The sequence below is a fragment of the Halichoerus grypus genome, chromosome 1 (assembly GCF_964656455.1).
Source record: "Halichoerus grypus chromosome 1, mHalGry1.hap1.1, whole genome shotgun sequence".
In the NCBI taxonomy this organism is placed as follows: Eukaryota; Metazoa; Chordata; class Mammalia; order Carnivora; family Phocidae; genus Halichoerus; species Halichoerus grypus.
This window is the reverse complement of record NC_135712.1, coordinates 148020301-148037311: the sequence shown is the minus strand read 5'-3', so window position 1 is coordinate 148037311 and position 17011 is coordinate 148020301. Positions and strand designations below refer to the sequence as shown.

General features: G+C 56.7%; 1 protein-coding gene and 1 long non-coding RNA gene across 2 annotated transcripts in view; one reads left to right on the top strand and one right to left on the bottom strand.

Moving 5' to 3' along the window:
* SCN5A (sodium voltage-gated channel alpha subunit 5) overlaps window positions 1-17011 on the bottom strand; it is a 92049-nt gene that overhangs the window by 56005 nt on the left and 19033 nt on the right. Inside the window, 3 exon segments of the mRNA XM_078073465.1 lie at window positions 2116-2207; window positions 8524-8652; window positions 9941-10031. Of these exon segments, the coding sequence (XP_077929591.1) occupies window positions 2116-2207; window positions 8524-8652; window positions 9941-10031 (312 nt within the window).
* Window positions 4230-14440, top strand: LOC118536948 (uncharacterized). The gene is made up of 3 exons (XR_004917897.2): window positions 4230-4354; window positions 12690-12847; window positions 14328-14440. It is a non-coding gene; the product is annotated as an uncharacterized LOC118536948 (long non-coding RNA).

Here is a 17011-nt window from a genome sequence, read left to right as displayed (position 1 = left end):
AGGCGTGGCCCCTGCAGGGGTCTGGGCCTGGAGTGGTGGTGTCAGTGGGATCCCCATTCTGTAGCCCAGGGCGCCTCATCTCTAGCAGAGCTTCTAGGACCCCCTCAGGGAGCCCACTCTGGTTCTGCTCACCAGGCCCGGAGACCCTGCCCGTACTGGATGTGGCAGGGAGCACAGGGTAAGAGGTGGTGGGCAGCAGACTCTGCCTCAACTAGCATCCAGTTCAAGGCCCAGCGAAGCACTTCCTGGCCTGTGGACATAGCGTCCAGGGGGAACAATCAGTTGGTGAGGACAGATCCAGTCCTTTAGATATTTCTCATATTGATGACAGAGTTCACTTCTGGCAAGAATGAGTCCAATGAAGTTAACAGGATTCTTTCTGAAAAGACCCAAGAAGGGAAGGGTCCGGGGCATCAGCTGGGAAACTCTCCTGCCACTGAAGTTCTAACAGGCTGGATGAAGAGCCCTTGGAAACCAACCATTTGGACTTCATTCCCATTTTGTGGGAGAGGAGACCGAGGTCTGGAGAGGGCCAAGGCTCTTTAAGCCTCAGCTCAGGGGACACCTCCTCCGGGGAGACTTCCATAATGCTGACCACAGCATTGTTCTAATGACCACTTTCAGGGTCTTTTGTCTGCTTCCTCACTGGGGGTGCTGGCAGCTTTGAAGAGATCCAGTGGGCCTGGGTTGAGGCTCGAAGGCTTCCTCCCTTACTCCAGGACCGAGAAATATTTTCCTTTGCCAGCCTTTTTTATAAAACAGACTGGAACATGCCTTTTCCCAGCTGCTGTGGTCAGTGTGCTTCTCTAATCCTGTGGATGGAGGAGGTGAGGTTGTCCCCGGGACCCTAGAAGACAGACCCTGAGGCTTCTAAGCATGTATGCGTGCACCCAGGCCAGTGACAACACCTGTCTCCACGGCGGTGACTCGGTACACTGGGGGCAGACTGGCTCTTAGCAGGGGTCTGGGCCACTTGCGGGGAGCACATCCTACGGGGTTCAGAGGCCAGGAGGAACATTCTGGGCTCAGTTTGAACACGGCATAAGTGGATGGGGTTCCTCTTATAAGACAATTAAGCCCACCAAGGGAGAGTCTGAACTCCTCCAAGGAGCTCAGAGCAGGGCCCTTGCCTTCCTGGGGAGATCATGGCAATCAAGGGCCCAGGACCTACGGCTTTCCAAATCAGGAGCGGATGTAACCATCTGCTTCACTGAACTCCTCCCTCAGCTCTGACACTTCCCCAGATCCGTGGCATACAGCCTATCTCCTGCTGCCTTCTTAAAAGAAGTGCCTTCTCCAGTTCTGAGTGTGGCTGCATTCAGAAAAGGCTCTGGGAGGAACCTCTGGGCAGTGCCCTGTGGGCTGTGACATCATCATAAGCCTTTTGAGAGCTTTCCTGGATGGATGGGGGTAGGCCGGCTTTCTAGAGAGGCCGTCCGAGCTTAGACTTCCCCGGGTGCAATTGCCAACATCTGTCAAGGAGAACTGCTTCCTGAGGCTACCATGCACGGTCCACTACACCTCTACCGCACCATGCAGCGAGGGCTGGTAGACGCCAAGGCCCGATGACACCTGTCCGCAGAGTACACTCTGTTTCACAAAAGGAGGCTGCGGAGGCAGCTGTGCGACCAGAGGGGGCGCAATGCAGGGACTGGGCACTCAGCCCCGAGTTTCCCTTTTTTATTCTGGGCGTGTGTGCGTGTGCGTGTGGTTTCCCTCAAACTCAGTTCTTTGGTTTCCTTATCGGAGGATGATGCTTCTGGCTGAAGCAATTCACATTCAAGCTTTTAGCTATTCAAAGCGCTGAGTTCGGTTTGGGAAGGGCCTCACCATCTTGGGAAGAATTTGGGTTCAATCCAGGACCTGCCATGGGAGCTGTGTGCCCCCCGGCGTCTGTGAGGGTGGGCTTTGATGGGGGGGCAGCCCGAAGCCCCTCATGAGGCTCTGAGGGGACAGCCGTGTCCGCCGCCGACAGCCCCCACAGCCGAGCTCTGGGAAAGGTATTCTGGTGACAGGCACATTCGGAGGGGCCTTCCCAAGGGTCGCCTTGGGCCCAGCTGGCTGGGAAGGCCTGAGTGTGTCCCTCCAGCCTTGGCGTTTAACCTGATTTTTCACCTGAAATGACTGATATAGTTTTCAGGGCCCGGAGGACTCGGAAGGTACGTAAAGCTGAGACATTGCCCAGGTCCACAAATTCAGTTGTGTATCTGTAACAAGGGAAAGTCACACACGAGACAGTGACAACACGCCAGTAGGAGACACACGATTGGGGGGGAGGGGAGACAGAGAGAGAGTCACTTGTAGCTGAGATCTGAGAGGCAAATCTGGGCATCTTACCTGGGATAACTGAAATAGTTTTTAGAGCTCTCAGGACTCTGAAAGTTCGAAGAGCCGACAAATTGCCTAGTTTTATATTTTCTGATACATACCTGCAGAATCAAACCACAGTTATTGGGAATTACAAAGCAGCACCTCAGCCTGCCCTCCCCGACCCACCCACTCCCTTCTCCCGCTCCCACAGGGAGGGCTGCGGATGGCCCAGGGCTCCCTCGGGTTCTCTTCCTCCTCTCCACCCTCCTGACACCAGACCCTCGGCGAGATGACTTAAGGATGTCCACATAGGAAGCCCCCACACGGGAGGTGGCTCTCTCAGCGAGGTGCTCCTGATAGCCGGGTGACAGAGGAGCCAAGGGGGATTCTGGTCCCAGCTTTGCTCTGCATCTTCTGTCGTCTGTGATCAGCTCGTTCCTGGCTGCCCCGATCTGTGGACCCTCAAGCCCTGGTTGAGACCCTCATGGAGGCGCAGCTAGGTCTCCGGGGGCCGACTCCCCCTCAGTGTCATCCCAAGACCTCCGGAGACCCCCAAGGATGGCCCTGGGTCTTCACAGGAGGAGGAACCTCAGGAGTGAGCCGCCCTCTAGGTCTGCTTGGGCCCGAGTGACACTCAGCAGGGCTGAATGGCTGAGACGTTCCAACCTAAAACTCAGTCATCCATCCGTGGTCTTCACAGGCACAGGAGGAAGGAGTCTATCTCTGGGGGGCAGGGGACTGCCCAAGCAGAGTGTGAGGATGTGCGTGGATGGGCCAGGTGACCAGGATGTCTAAGAGCTGCGTGGACAGTGTGTGACCAGGACCATTGGGACAGTGGCGAGTGACTTGTGATATTTAACCAAAGATTTCACATCCACGGTATCTGACGTTTAAGCGAAGGCGTCTGATGTTTAACAAAGGTCGGTGGACTCAGGATGTCTGATTTTTAACCAAGTGTGTCGTACCTGGTGTCTGAGTGACATTGGACCCAGGACGGCAGACCACTGAAGCCGGATTAAGTGCCAAGGGTAGGATGATCATGCAGCTGGACTCACTCTGCTGGTCAGTCTGGAACTCCAGGCCCTTCCACTCCGCTCAGAGCTTCTGAATCTGCTTTCAAGCTGTGGGTAGGCTATGTCAAGGGACTCAGTGTCCTGGAGTCAGCCGAGTCCTGCCTTGTCCAGCTCTAACTGACACTGGGCTGACACCAGATTCCTCATGTCCTCTCATGGGGCCCTTCCGTCTTCACGGGGCCCTGGGGATCATGCTTGCTCCCTCCTTACTCACCGCATCCCTTCAGAGATGAGAAGTCAGCAGACACGTTCTCAGAGCTTTTCTTCTGGCTACACCAGATCCTTTTTGTGGTGTGGTTTCCGTTCTTCCCCTGGACTCGCTTCAGCTTGTAAACTTCTGATGGGGAGTAGAAGTCACCTCCCTTATTCTGGCCCAAATACACCTATTAATTTGGTCCAAGCTCCCTCTTCACTTTTAATGGCTATTCCATCCTCTGTGATGACTCAGATCCTCAAACCTCTGTCCCACATTCTTCTTTCAGGCTTTATCAGCCTGCTGGTGGCTCTGGGCCCCATTTCCCGCTGCCGGACAAATAAGTGTGGCCTGGGACAACAGTTTCTCTTTCTCAGGACACTGGTTCCAAGATTGTCTCTTCTGGTCACAGGGAGTGAGTAGAGCACTGTGCAGATCAGAGGGAACCAACTGTCCTTGCTTCTCTTGTCCCCCACAGACCCCGTCTGTCCCCTCACATCTTCAGGGAAGCCCTGCCTGTCTGAAGCTTGGATTCTGCCTGTCTCTGCCTGTCCCCGTGTAGAACTCATCTTCCCACACCCTCAGGCTTGCCCTCCATTCATGGTCCGCCTCCTCAGCAGCTGGTGCTGAGCACAGAGGAGCCAAGATCCCAAGGTGTGTGCTCCCAGCAGGCTTGCAAGGCCAGCCGAATGGCTGAGAACAGGAGCGGGGCTGGTGGTCGTGTGTGAAGTCAGGACATGTGTGGGAGGGCAATGCTGAGGAGAAGGAAGTCTTGAAGGTGAGATGCAGGGCTGGGTGAGGGCTCTGCATGTCCGTGAGCATGGCTGTGACATGGGGACCGCTGCCCTTTTACCTGCTTCAGAGCCTTTGGCCTGGTTGCTTCCCACGTGCGGGCCCTAGATCCCCAATGAGGCCTCTCTTGGGGCCCCGGGATGTGTGGTCAGAGACCCTGTAACGCAAAGGGCCAGCGTCGGCAGTGGCTGGGTTGGGGGTAGAGCTTTGCCCCTGTCAGGCTGGCAAAATGTTCCTCCAAGCCATTCTACTCCTTCTGCTCTGGCCAAGCTGCTGGGCAGGGGCAGACAGCTGGGCTGGTGGGCCCCGGATCTGACACCGAAAGAGCAGAGGTTGGTGAGGGAGCATCCCATCCATCACACCAGCCCCAGGGCGGCGGGAAGCCCTTTTGGAAGCTGAGGACCCCAGAGGAAGGGCAGACCTCCTCCTGCTCCACCCCCATCTTCCTGTGCAGCCCTGCTATTCAAGGCAGACGGCGCCTCCTGGGCTGTTGGGCAGAGGTACAGCCCACCCTCTCCTCTCTGCCCTCCCTCCCTTCCCCTCCAGGTTCGGTTTCCATAACAACCCCCGGAGGTGGGCGGCTGTGCTAACGGGCAGGTAATGCCCAGCCAGGAGGGGCCCCCGGGAAGAACTCTGGCTGGAGGGTTGCCTGGCAGGCCTCCTGGCAACCCGGACCCTCCCACAACCCCTACATTGAGTGGGTGGGGGATCAGGTGGAAACCGTAGACCTGGCGCGCCTCTCGAGTAAGGGGACCTGTTTTAGTTTCAGCACGGCTGCTGATTCATTCCACAAATTTGGGCAAGAGGTAGGCTCTCTTGGAGCCTCAGTTCCCCATCTGTAAAATGGAGGATGGGGAGTTTCAGCGAATCGACCATTTCTGCCACCCAAAGCTCCTTCGATTATTCTAGGAGCACCCCCTCCGCCCCCCGTTACGGAGCCATTTTGACTATAGCAGGATGCATTTCACCGCATTACCAGGGCAGCATCGTTTTCATAAGGCAGGGCCACTGCCAATCAAAGCTGCCAGGCCAATCCAGTCCACAGCAGAAACCTGACATTCCAGTGGGTCCATGTGGCCCCAGGGGAAGCGAGTGCCGTTTCCCTGAGATGCTCAGGAACTTGGAAATAGTCTGCTGGCTTCTGAGGCTCTGTTCTGCTTTGTCACCCCTGGTTCTGGTACGGAACGAAGGCAGGCAGGCAGGTCTTGGTGAGGAAGGCACACCTGCTCTGTGATTCCAAGTGGAAGAAGCAGTTCCCCGTGGGATCCCATGGGATCAAGACAGGGATTCTCTCCTGGGATAAGACAGCAGGACTCACTAAGGGCCTGAGGTCATTCAGAGCATCTCCCAGAGACCTCCCATTAGGCAAGGGACCCAGGGTCTGAGAGCATCACTGCTGTGACACAGTCCTGTTTGGGCTCCAGGATGGGAAGGTAGGACAGACGCAGGCAGATGCTGTGTCCTGTCCTGCCAAAGCCCCCTTCCTGTGACACCAGGCCCCCAGGGGCCCAAGGAGCACTGCTCCCCTCCTGTAGGGACCCTGGAGCCTGGACCTGGCATAATAATCCTGCTCCCTTCCGAAGTCAGTGCAACGTCCTGGCTCTGCATGGAGAGGTCTCCTTCCCTCCTCAAGAGTAGGAGCCTCCCTACTCCGTGTTCTCAGCTGATGATCGTGCTTCTTACCGTGGAGAAAATAGGAGCAATCAGAAGAGAAATTCTCTTCTTTCATCACCAACTCTCCCAACCCAGAAATTCTGCCTTCCCTGCTCTGAAGGCCAATGCTCCACGTGGGCCCTAGCTTCCTAGCCCTCCCGACAGCTCAAGGGCTTTGCTCCTGCAACTCACCCCCCTCCATCATCAGGCTGCCCTCCCGCCTGGATCGTGTCCCTTTACAAAGACATCTCCCTTCTTGAATAGTGCTGCTCTGCCCATCTTCCCCGCTCCCAGCATCCTATTTTCAGTCTCGTTTACAGCTAACCCCGCAAAGTGCATGTCTATACTTGCCCCAGTCTCTTGAGCCCTGTCTAATCAGGTGTCTGGCCCCCCATGTCTGGTCAAGGCAATCAGTGGTGTCACGGTCATTAGCCATGTCAAGGTCATCGGTGTCACGTCTCGGACTGCCATGGACTGTGCCTTGGATTTCTTCAGCCTCCTCAGGGCATCTTTCAAGTGGAGTCACGCTCCTCAGCTGGCTTTCAGGACAGTCCTCCATCCAGGTTTTCCTCCACCCCCCATGGCAGTGCCCTCCAGGCTCCTTGGCTCACCCCTTCTTTCCTGACCTCGAGATGTTGGAGCATCCTGTGGTACCGTCCCCAGGCGCCATCCCTTCTCTGGCCACACTCACTCTAGATGATTCATTCATCCGGTCTCCTGGCTGCAAGTCTCATCTGCACCTTGATGGCTTCTAAATATATATCTCTACCTTGGACCTCTTTCCTGAACTCCAGACAGGAATATCCAGTTGCCTGTTCCATATCTCACCCTGGATGCTTTCAAACTTAATGCAGTTCAATCTGGATTCTTGATCGCCTCCCTCCCTCAGCCAGCTCCTCCCTCATCCTCCATTTCAATGAATGGTAACCCTGTTCACCCAGCTACTCAAGCCAAGCCCACCTGGGGGTCTCCTGTCAGCCCTACCCTCAAAGTACATTCAGAATCTGACCATGTCCCTCAGCTTCTCTACTTAAACCCTGGTCCCCACCACCATCTCTCTCCTGGCTACTAAAATAGCCCCCCAGCTGCCGGGCAAACTTATAATATATAGCTCAGGTCACGTTACTCCCTGCTTCTCAACCGCCGATGGCTCCCATCACCCTGGGCTCTCACCACCGCATGCAAGGCCATGGGGCTGTCCCCCACCACTCTGCCTTCTCTCCTGCTATACTCTCCCTTGCTCACTCAGCTCTGCCCAGGCCTAAGTCTACACTGGCTTTGGGCAAGTGGCAGCGTCTCTCAGAGCCTCAGTTACCCCACCTGTAAAACTATGGGCTGGAGTCAGCTCACAAGCAGCGCACCCAGAAACAGAGGTCCCGATGCATTTTCTAACCACCAGACTCTCCACCTAGCTGGAAAGCAGCCTATCAGCAGGGTCCGGCTGCCCGTTCTCCCCTCTCTTCCCCACAGCATGGCTGAGCGCACAGCTAGGGCTGCTCATGTCCGGGGTGAAGCAGACCTCGTCACACACGAACAAGCGGATTCAGTGAATCCAAGAATCCTAGAAAGCAGGCGCTGAACTGAACCTTTGATACCACCGAGGCCAACACTGTCCTTTCACAAGTCAGGGAGAGGAGGTTCTGCAAGGGCAGAAGTACTGCCCTCACCAGCTCTGCTCCCTGACAAGGTGTGGGGCCCAGCCTGGGTTTGCTGGCTGAGCCCGGGCCACAACTCCTGCACACGAGGCCCACCATGATCAGTTGTCGCCACCAGAACACAGCATCCCGTTGCTGACACATCCCAAGGGGAATGCCTCAACCCAACCTCAGCGAGGATCTCTTTCTAGACAAGGAAGCGGGGTCCCAGCCTGCATGGTGGCAGGCCAGAGATATTCACATTTACTCTCTGGCAGGCTCCTTGGGTGTCCTTGGCATCTGTTTTGTCATCTGTAAAATGGGGACAAGGAATCCCCATCCAGGATACCTCCCCATCCAGGATACCTCACTGGATCATGTCAGTGACCAGGTGCCTTAGAATGTGCCAAATGTGGAGTCCTTGAGTGGAGAGAGCGGATGCGCTGGTGTGCCTGGCATGGGCTCCTGGGGATGCCCAGTCACGTCTCCAGGCTCCTTCTCTTTCCCGGTGATTCATTCTTAATCACCTTGGAATCCAGGTCATTGTTCACAGTGGTCCAGGAGTTTTGGGCTATAACACTAGTTTCCCGCGGTGGAAAGGGCAGAGGACACTAAGCCAGAATCGTAATGATGTCCCTGGAACACAGGGCTGCCACAGGGCCACAGCTGAACCCGCCGGCCTGACCTCCGTGGCCCACCAGGAGGAGCTGGGGGCCTCCATCCTGTCTTCCTCTTGCCATAGCAGTAAGGTGGGCTGCTCTACAGCCACTTGCAGACTGCAGCGGGGGGCCCAGGGCCAGGGATGATGCACACGGCCCTGACGACGGCCTGGCATGGCACGGTATGGCACAGAGAGCAAGGTACTTACGCCATGACAATCACACTGAAGTCCAGCCAGTTCCATGGGTCCCGGAGGAAGGTGAACGCATGCAGGCAGAAGCCTCGAGCCAGAATCTTGATCAGAGACTCAAAGGTGTAAATGGCAGTGAAGGTGTACCTGGGGGGAGAGACCCGCAAGGTTTCTCAGGGAGGCTGCAGCCCGCAGGCCAGGTTGGCCGGGTTCCTCACATGCATGCATGAGCCCTGTACAGCTCCGCTCTTAAGGAGCCCTCAGACCGGACCCTCGGCCATGCCCCATGGCAGAGCTAGAGCCTTGGGCTAAACACTGGACTATTTACTGCATCTCTGCACGTGTTTGCTCAGCATTGCTGAGTGCCTGCCATGTGCCCTTCTGAACTTTCCATTTTCCCTCTTGCTTGTCTTGGCGTAAGAAGACCCTCGACTTCTCTCCTCACCCCAGCCTCGGGGGCCATGCACACGGGCATATGGTGGCCTGTAAAGACACTCAGATCGTGTCACTCCCTCACCCTTGCTGGTGGGTCCTCAGCAGCTAGTGACAGGAGCATGGTCCATTCTCAACTACCTATAGGTAGCTGGGTACAGCTGTCTACCTTGCGCTCGGAAAAGGGGCTGAGGTTCTAACGCCTGAGGCTGGGAGGGGTGGCCCGAAGAATCCGGATGCCTAGATGCAGGGACCGTGGCCCACAGTCATCCCCGCAGCACTGATGATGCTGTGGTCCTGGGCGAACACAGAGAGCCACAAGGCGAGCCACTTTGGTAAGAGAGGCTGTCCCTGACATTCCATCAGTTCCCTGAAAACAGGCACCAAATGCCCCAAGGGCCTATCGGGTCTGTTTAAAACTCGTGGGTAAGGTACTTTCATTTGAGAAGGATGGGCCAGAAGCAGTTTTCTGAAACTGAGCAAATGGTCCCAGGAGGTAGCAGAGATAGCCGTGAAGTGGGGACAGCCCTGGGCCTTGCCCGGCTGCCACACCCCCTGGCCACACCCTACTGGACAAGGTGCGCCCCCAGTTTCCAGCTTCCTGTCTAAGGGGGATAGTGGCTGTCCCCACCCTACTGGGCTGCCTGGACGGTCAAAGGAGATGAGGCTTACTGTTCCACGGCAGCGCCTGGCACAAAATAAGTGCTCGATAGATTATCAGGATTTTATTTCGGAGCCTTCCTCAATGTGCTCAGTGCTGTTTAGGGTGGGTCAGGAAGGAATCTCCCACTTGGCCAACCTGGAGAGCTTCCGCCCCTGAGGCCACCGCTCAAGTCAAGAAGCTGGCAGGACCAGGAGCGGCCAGAGAGGGAAGGGGCTGGGCCACGGACCTTCCAGGTGGGTGAGTCCCACCGGGGACTTCTGGGGTGACTTCAGAGGCCACGGTATGTAATGGAAAGGAAGGGAGGGAGGGGCCGGCTACAGAGGCCCTGAAGATACTCACTCGACATACTTGGTCCAGGGTGGAGGGTCGTGCTGGGCCATGAACACGCAGTTGGTCAGGATGGTGCACATGATGAGCATACTGAACAGCGTGGCGCGGAGGTCAAGGAAAGCCATGTGCCGGCCAGGCCACTACGGCCCGAGGGTCCTGCCCTTGCGGGTGTCATGCCATGCCAGTGCTGCCAGATCAATGAGGCGGGGGCTCCAAGGGGACACCCTGGGGCTGTGCCCAGGCCCTGCCAACCTCTCCCCTCCCCGGCACTTGCAGCCGGACACCTGCCCTGCTCAGCAGCCCCTTCGGGGACCAGACAGCTGACATCGAACCATTAGCAGAGTTCCACATAGGGTCCGTCCTGGGGGGCAGGGAGGAAGACCCCCAGACCACAGAGGTTTTTACCCACAGCCGCATGGGCGTGCAGTCCTTAGCCCCGGGAGAGGGAGGTGGGATTTAGAAACTGCTCTTCAGGGGCCACCTCCTGGGGGAGAGAGAAAAGCCCTGGCGGCGGGGCTCCCAGTTCTCTCCCCTGCTTCCCCGAGGCTTTTCACCTTTGGCCTAGGACTTCTCTGAAGGAGTGTTCTGCTGTCCAAACTTATATACCTTGTCAGGACACACGGACACTGAGGATGCAGGCATGGCTCCTCGAACTGCTTCCTGCCCTTCGCATGTGCTCCACCTCATGCTCTCCTCCTCCCCCTCCTTCAAGAAACTCCTCAGCAGGTGCACCTCCTCTGAGCAGGAGCCCCCCCCCCCCCCCCCCCCGCCTTGAGCAGGAGTACTCCTCTGAGCAAGAGCACTTCCTCTGAGCGGGAGCACCCCCTCAGAGTGAGTGCTCCCTCTGAGCAAGAGCACCCCTTCTGAGAAGGAGCACCCCCTCTGAGCGGCCTGCTCTGACTCCTAGGGGACTGCATCCCCAGGGCATGGGGCATCTCTAAGTGTGCCCTTGCTCCCTAAGCAGTAATGCCCATCTGTTCCCCACCAGAAGGGGAGCGCTTCAGATGTTGGGACTGTGTCTTGGGCATCCTCTTGGGCCCCTGGCCTTGAACTGAACTGCCCCAGGCCTTGGCTCATCCCTAACTCTGGCTACTTCTCTGCTGCTTCAAGCTGGACGAAGCTCTGCCTAACCTCCACGGCCTCTGTCACCTCTGCAAGACCTACAGAAGAGCAAGGGGCAGACCCTGGGCCGTGTAGGGACTAGGGCACCCCCCAGGGGCCTGAGCCAGAACAGGGACACTCTGCTGCTCTCACAAATTCCCTCCCCAGCCCAAGAAGAGAGGCTGGGCTTCCTGCCCCCTGCGGCTGCCCCCAGGCTCACGACATGGCCCCGGCCCCAGCCCTGTGCACAGCAGCTGCCGGCCTGAGATTCCCTCCGGCTGCCAGGGAGCTGAAGTAATTGAGCCCTAGGGGCCTGCCTCTTTCCTCCCTAGCAGAGCTCCACCGTTTTCTGGCCTCGGGTCTGAGGGGGAGACCAGTGCCGTCAGCCTAGCCGGGGTGCTGACTTCTGGGAGGGTGTGGGTGCTGCCCCATCTGGGAAGGGAGGGGAGGGGAGTGAGGCCTCTCAAAGAATCTAGGTGCGTGCCCTCCACACTTCTAGTCCTCCTTCTAGGGAATCGATGGGATTAGGAAATAGCCTGCCAAGCCCCACCCCCAGTTTATAATGAATTCTCCATTTTCTCACCTGAGATGAAAGAGGATCAGGCTTTGGGAACCTCCCTCAGTTAAAGCAGAGCTGTTCAGCTCAGACTCCATGGCTCCAGGAAGTCCTGATTCCTTCCTGGTGGGAGGACACCTCTCAAGGCATGGGGTGTGGGGGGGAGGAGGAGGGGGGGCAGTGGGGGGGGAGGTGTCCTTCAGCTGGAGAGCTGCCCCACCTCTCCAGGCACAGGGTGCAGCGGGGAGGGGGGCTGTCCCTCAGCTGGAGAGCTGCCCATCCTTCTGCCTGTGGGCAGGTCTCCATGGCCGAGCCTACTCCCTTCTCCCTTACACACGCACCCAGGCTCTGTGCCAAGGCTGTCCTTACTGGGCAGACAGCTAACTTGCCCCTCAACCAGCTTTATTCAATGCCCCCCCCCACCAGATCCACTACTGGGGATCCCAGGTGATTTCTGAAATATGAAAGTAATGACCCTAAGAGCAAATATTTATTGAGCCCTTCCTAGGTGCCAGGCTCTGCTCTCTGTAACCATTAACTAATTCAATTCTCCCAACAACCCAAGGCGGGGGGGGGGGGGAGACTTTGTCTCCATTTTGTACACAAGGAGACTGAGGCACAAGGTCAGGCTTGAAGTTACTAGAGCAGGTGCAGTAACAGCCCTCCCTCCCCACCCCCCAGACAACCACATCCTAATCCCTGACAAGCACAAAAGGGATTTGTGGATGGGATTAAATTAAGGGTCTTGAGATGGGAGATCACCTTGGATTGTCCGGGTGGGCCCAGTGTCAGCACAGGGTCCTTCTAAGCGGAAGAGGGAAGCAGGAGGGTTGGTATCAGAGCCTTGCCTGTGGGGAAAATTCCACCAGCGGTCGCTGACTTTGCACATGGGGGTGCCACAAGCCAAGGAGTCCACACGGCCTCTAGAAACTGGGAAAGACTAGGCACAGAGTCTCCCTTAGTGCCTCCAGAGAGGAACGCAGCCCCGCCGAGACCCTGATTTTAGCTCAGTGAGACCTTCTTGGACTTCTGACCTCCAGAACTGTATGGCGATACATTTTTGTTGTTTTAAACCACTACGTTTGTGGTGATTTGTTGCAGCGGCCACAGACTGTCGGTACAAAGCTGGTCAACGGCACAGCCCAGCTCTGAGCCCCGGCTGGCCCAGTGCAGGCCCCCCACTCTGAGCCCTGCCACTGCACTGTCTCTGCATGATGACACCAAGGGGCGACCCACTGCCTCTAGACCGAAGGCCTGGGGTGAGTCACACTGCTTCAGGAGAAATGCTACCCCATACTTGGCCTCTGCCACTCACAGGGCAGTAAACCAATGAGTGAAGGGCTTTGTAAAGTATGTGCAGACTGCCACCCTGGGGGCGGGGGGGCCGGGGAATGAAATGGTTTGTCATTTTTTAGAACAAACCTAAGGAGCATGTGTGCCAGGCCCTGGGTGGGAGACAGGGAGGCATCTGAACAACTCCAAGATGGGACATTATGAGACACCAGACCTGCCTCTGGCTGGGCAGGAAGGCTTCCTGGAGGAGGCATTTAGACAGGCACCTAAGGCTGGGCAGGGTTCCTTTAGCAATCTGTCAGCGCAGCTGGTCACGGTGAAGCAAGGTGGGCTGACTGGGGAGACCCCTCTCACTGCTCTCACTAGAGCGAAGAAAAGGCCCCTGAGCAGTGAACAGCAGTGTAGATAGGCTACCTCGGACCAAAAGACTCGGCTGGAGTTGAGGTGAGTTGAACTCTGGCATCAAAACTCAGGGAAGAGCCAGAGAAGACAGCCCTTCTAAGTGCTGCTAGCCAGGGCCTGGGTCCCACGGTGGGGAAAGACAGGAGCTGCCTGTCTGGGTTTTGGCTTTTTGAGACACGGCAACTGGTTAGGGTGAGGTGCAGCCAGCTCTAGACCCTGGGCCACTTGACTGCTTGAAACCCTGCCTGGCTCTCCGCACCCTGAGGACGGCCCTTCCAGTATTCTCTGTCACTCCTATATGTGTGTGGTCTCTTCCTGCTTAGAGGTGTCTCTAGCCCATGTGACTCTGCTCAAAGCATCCCCAGGTCCCCCATGGAGCCCAGCAGGCAGCCAATACCGGAGAGATGAGTCAAGGGCACTCCGGGCCAGCACAGGACACACCTGTTTGCACTGCCTGGCAGTTTCAGGCCAATGATGGAGCTGGCCCCATGTGTGGGCAGAGGCAAAGGCCAGCTCTCTAGGTCTGAGCTCAGCTGAACATCTTCAATCCTGGTGTGTTATTGTCCCCAAACACCCACTCCCAGCCTCATGATTAAAATGCCGGCAAGGACTGCCTGCATGGCTGGTGGGGAATGCCTGAAACTCGGCCTGCCTGTCTTCGGATCCCGAGGAGTCAAAAAAAAAAAAAAACACAACAAAAAACCTCGCAAACAGAAGGGATGCTGTGGGGGGCATTTTCATATATTTGTGCCATTCAATGAACATGCACACACACACACGCACACAAACACACACAAACATGTGGTTTGATTGCCCATTTGAATCTGCTAGAGAAACGTGGGAGGATTTTGTGAACAGATCCTGTGCACCCAGGAAGGCAGAAAGCTTCTCGGCGTGAACGTGAGGCCTCTCTGAATGTGACTGCAGTAGAATTGGGAATTCAGTTGGTTTCTTTTATTTAATCCTGGCAGGAACACATTCTGCAGGATTATAACAAAAATACATTGGAAAAAATAATTCTACATACCCATATTTACTTTTTAGGCCACTTCCCAGGGATGCGGTACAAGTGTGGCGCACAGAGCAAAGCTGAGCTGAATTACGGCGCCCTCGCCAGCAGGTCGCTGTGAATGCCTGCATCATTGCTAGTGAGTGGGTCTTCTTCCTTGAGAGCAGGGGCCGCCCTCCTGCCCCTTCCTCAGTTTGTCTTTGCCCCCTGGCCCTTTCCAAAGGGCCGAGCACAGAAGGGCGCACATGGGTGGCTCAGTACGTGTCTGAATGGATATGAAAATGTAAGCCAACCACGGGTACAGAGTTTCAGTTTTGCAAAAGTGCTAGAGCTTTGCCGCAGGACAATATGCACATAGTAAACACCACTCAACTGTACACTTAAAAATGGGCAAGATAGTAAACTTTATGTTCTGTGTGTTTTTTTTTTTCACCACAATACAAAAGAATGTAAGCAGAGTGAAAGTTCACTATTCAAAACACGAAATCGGTATGCATTCAAAATTCATAGTGACTGCTAAGGGGCATGGGGCTCCTTTTTGGGGTGATGACATGTTCCGGAATTAGATAGTGGTGATGGTTGCACCACCATAGGAATATACTGAAATCCACTCAGTTGTCTGTCTCAAAATGATAAACTGTATGGTATGTGAATTATATTTCAATTAAGAAAAAAAGAGATACACACAGAGAGCTTGTGGATTCCTAGGCTTCACCCTGGAGCTTCTGGTCCAGAAAGGGCCAGGAATCTTCATTTTAAATAAGTTGCCCAGGTGAGCCTGAGGTGACCCTCACAGACCGACACCTGAAAACAACTGCCCAGGGCGGTGTGTGCTCGGATGGAGGGGCCCTCGTGAAAATGCAGGTTCTGGGGTGGGGCCCGAGATTTGGCAATTCTTACAAGATCCTCACTCTGCTGCTGCTACAGATCTGTGCGCCACATTCTGAATGGCAAGGCTCAAGGGCGCAGAGGGGCTGCTCCCAAACCCCGGCGGATCTAGACCCTTCCTCTCCCCCACTGCGCCCCAAGCCCACTAAGGGGCGCTGTTGAGGACCAGCGGAGGGCTCCCAATCCCAGGCAGCCGAGGATGGAGGCAGCCCCTGGGAGCCCATTGCAGGGCCTCAACCATGGCAAGCCACCTCCCTGGGGCAGCTGCCCTGGGGAACACAGGCCGGCTCTGAAGCCTCAGGCTCGGTCGTCCCCGCGGAGGGTGGGGGGCGCGGGGGGACGCCAGCAGCACCACGCGGCCTCAGCCACTGCTCAACGGACCCTCTGGCTAGGCTTCGGATGCCAGTGCCCCCAACCACCTCCCTGGCCTCATCGGGGCACCCCCACCCCGGGCCCAGCCCAGGGCCCTGCAGGAATCCTGGGGCTGCCGCTGCATCCCTGGGGGCTGCCCTGGCTGCCAAACAGTGCTGGGTTGGTTAGATACCTGGAGGAGAAGCCCCAGGTGGGAGCCCGAGCATGCTTTCAGGGAGGCCACGCCCTTGGAGTGAGGCGGAGACCAGCTCAGAGCTGGCGAGGAGGCCGGCCTTTCCTCCTCCCTCTGCTCTGTCCTCACCAGGCTGTGCCCACACGCTGGCAGGAATGACAACTATTCCTGTAGCTGTCTTATCAGTCTTAGGGGACTGCACAATTCCCAAGGGGGCAGGCACAGGCTCCTGTTCAGCACCATACACCCAGGGTGCCCGGCAAAGTGCCCGACATCTACGGGGGTTTTAGAAACAGTTGCAGAATGGCTCAAAATTCAATCTAGAATGACTCTAGCCCCGCAAAGTAGGACGTAGCTATGAACGGCAGGCTGCTCCCTGAATGGAGCCCCTCCCCTCGGTGTCTGCCCACCCCAGAGACCACCCCACGGCTGCCACAGCCGTGGCTGCACGTGGCACTTTCCCTGGACGCACACATCTAGCGAACCCTAGGAGAAAGGCAGGAGCGAGCTGGAGGAGGGGAGGGAGTGTCTGCATGCAGAGAACAGATTTGGCACTGAGCTCCTCCGATTAACCCCTGGGGTGAGGATCGGGCACTGGGGCACAGGTGAAATGGAGCCAGGAAGGGGCATCCCTCATCCCCGCCCGGACAGGGAAAGCCCCTGAGCTGTCAGCATCTGTCTCGGTGACTTAGTTCCTCACGGGGCAGCTGTTTTCCCCGAAGCCTCCTGCCCTGCTCAGAGGTTAATGGGTCTTTGCCTTGGCCTCCGAAAAGGTCCATCCAGAGTGGGGAATGGAGGGGGGACCGTGGGGAGCTCTATGGGGCCAGCCTGCCACGCCCACGGCTAATCACTCCGCAGAGCCCAGCGGCACTGATTCGATTAACAGCCCAGCCAGCTGCCAGCCGAAGGAAGGCTGCCCAGGCCGGCACCGTAAGACACAGATGCCCCCGACTGCATCCGGACACCCGCCTCCCCGCCTTGCCATCTGTGGGGCCCCTTTGCTGAAGTCCGCAGAACAGCCGTGATTGGGTGCTGGAGCCCTGTCCCCCATCCCCTGTCCCACGGCCTGAATGAGGTCCCCTTAGGGCCCAAAGGCCAGTCCTGTCCCCTGTTACACTGCAGCACTCCCAGGGCGTTCCTCCGCAGCCGACGGCTTTTTTAGGCTGCCGTTTATATAATTTAACGCTAACCAGAGTTCTTTGAGATAACTCTGAAACTGCAAACATTTTGTCAACACCTAATCAAAAAGCAAGTGTTGCCTCCCTCGAAGGATGCCCACGTGTGAAT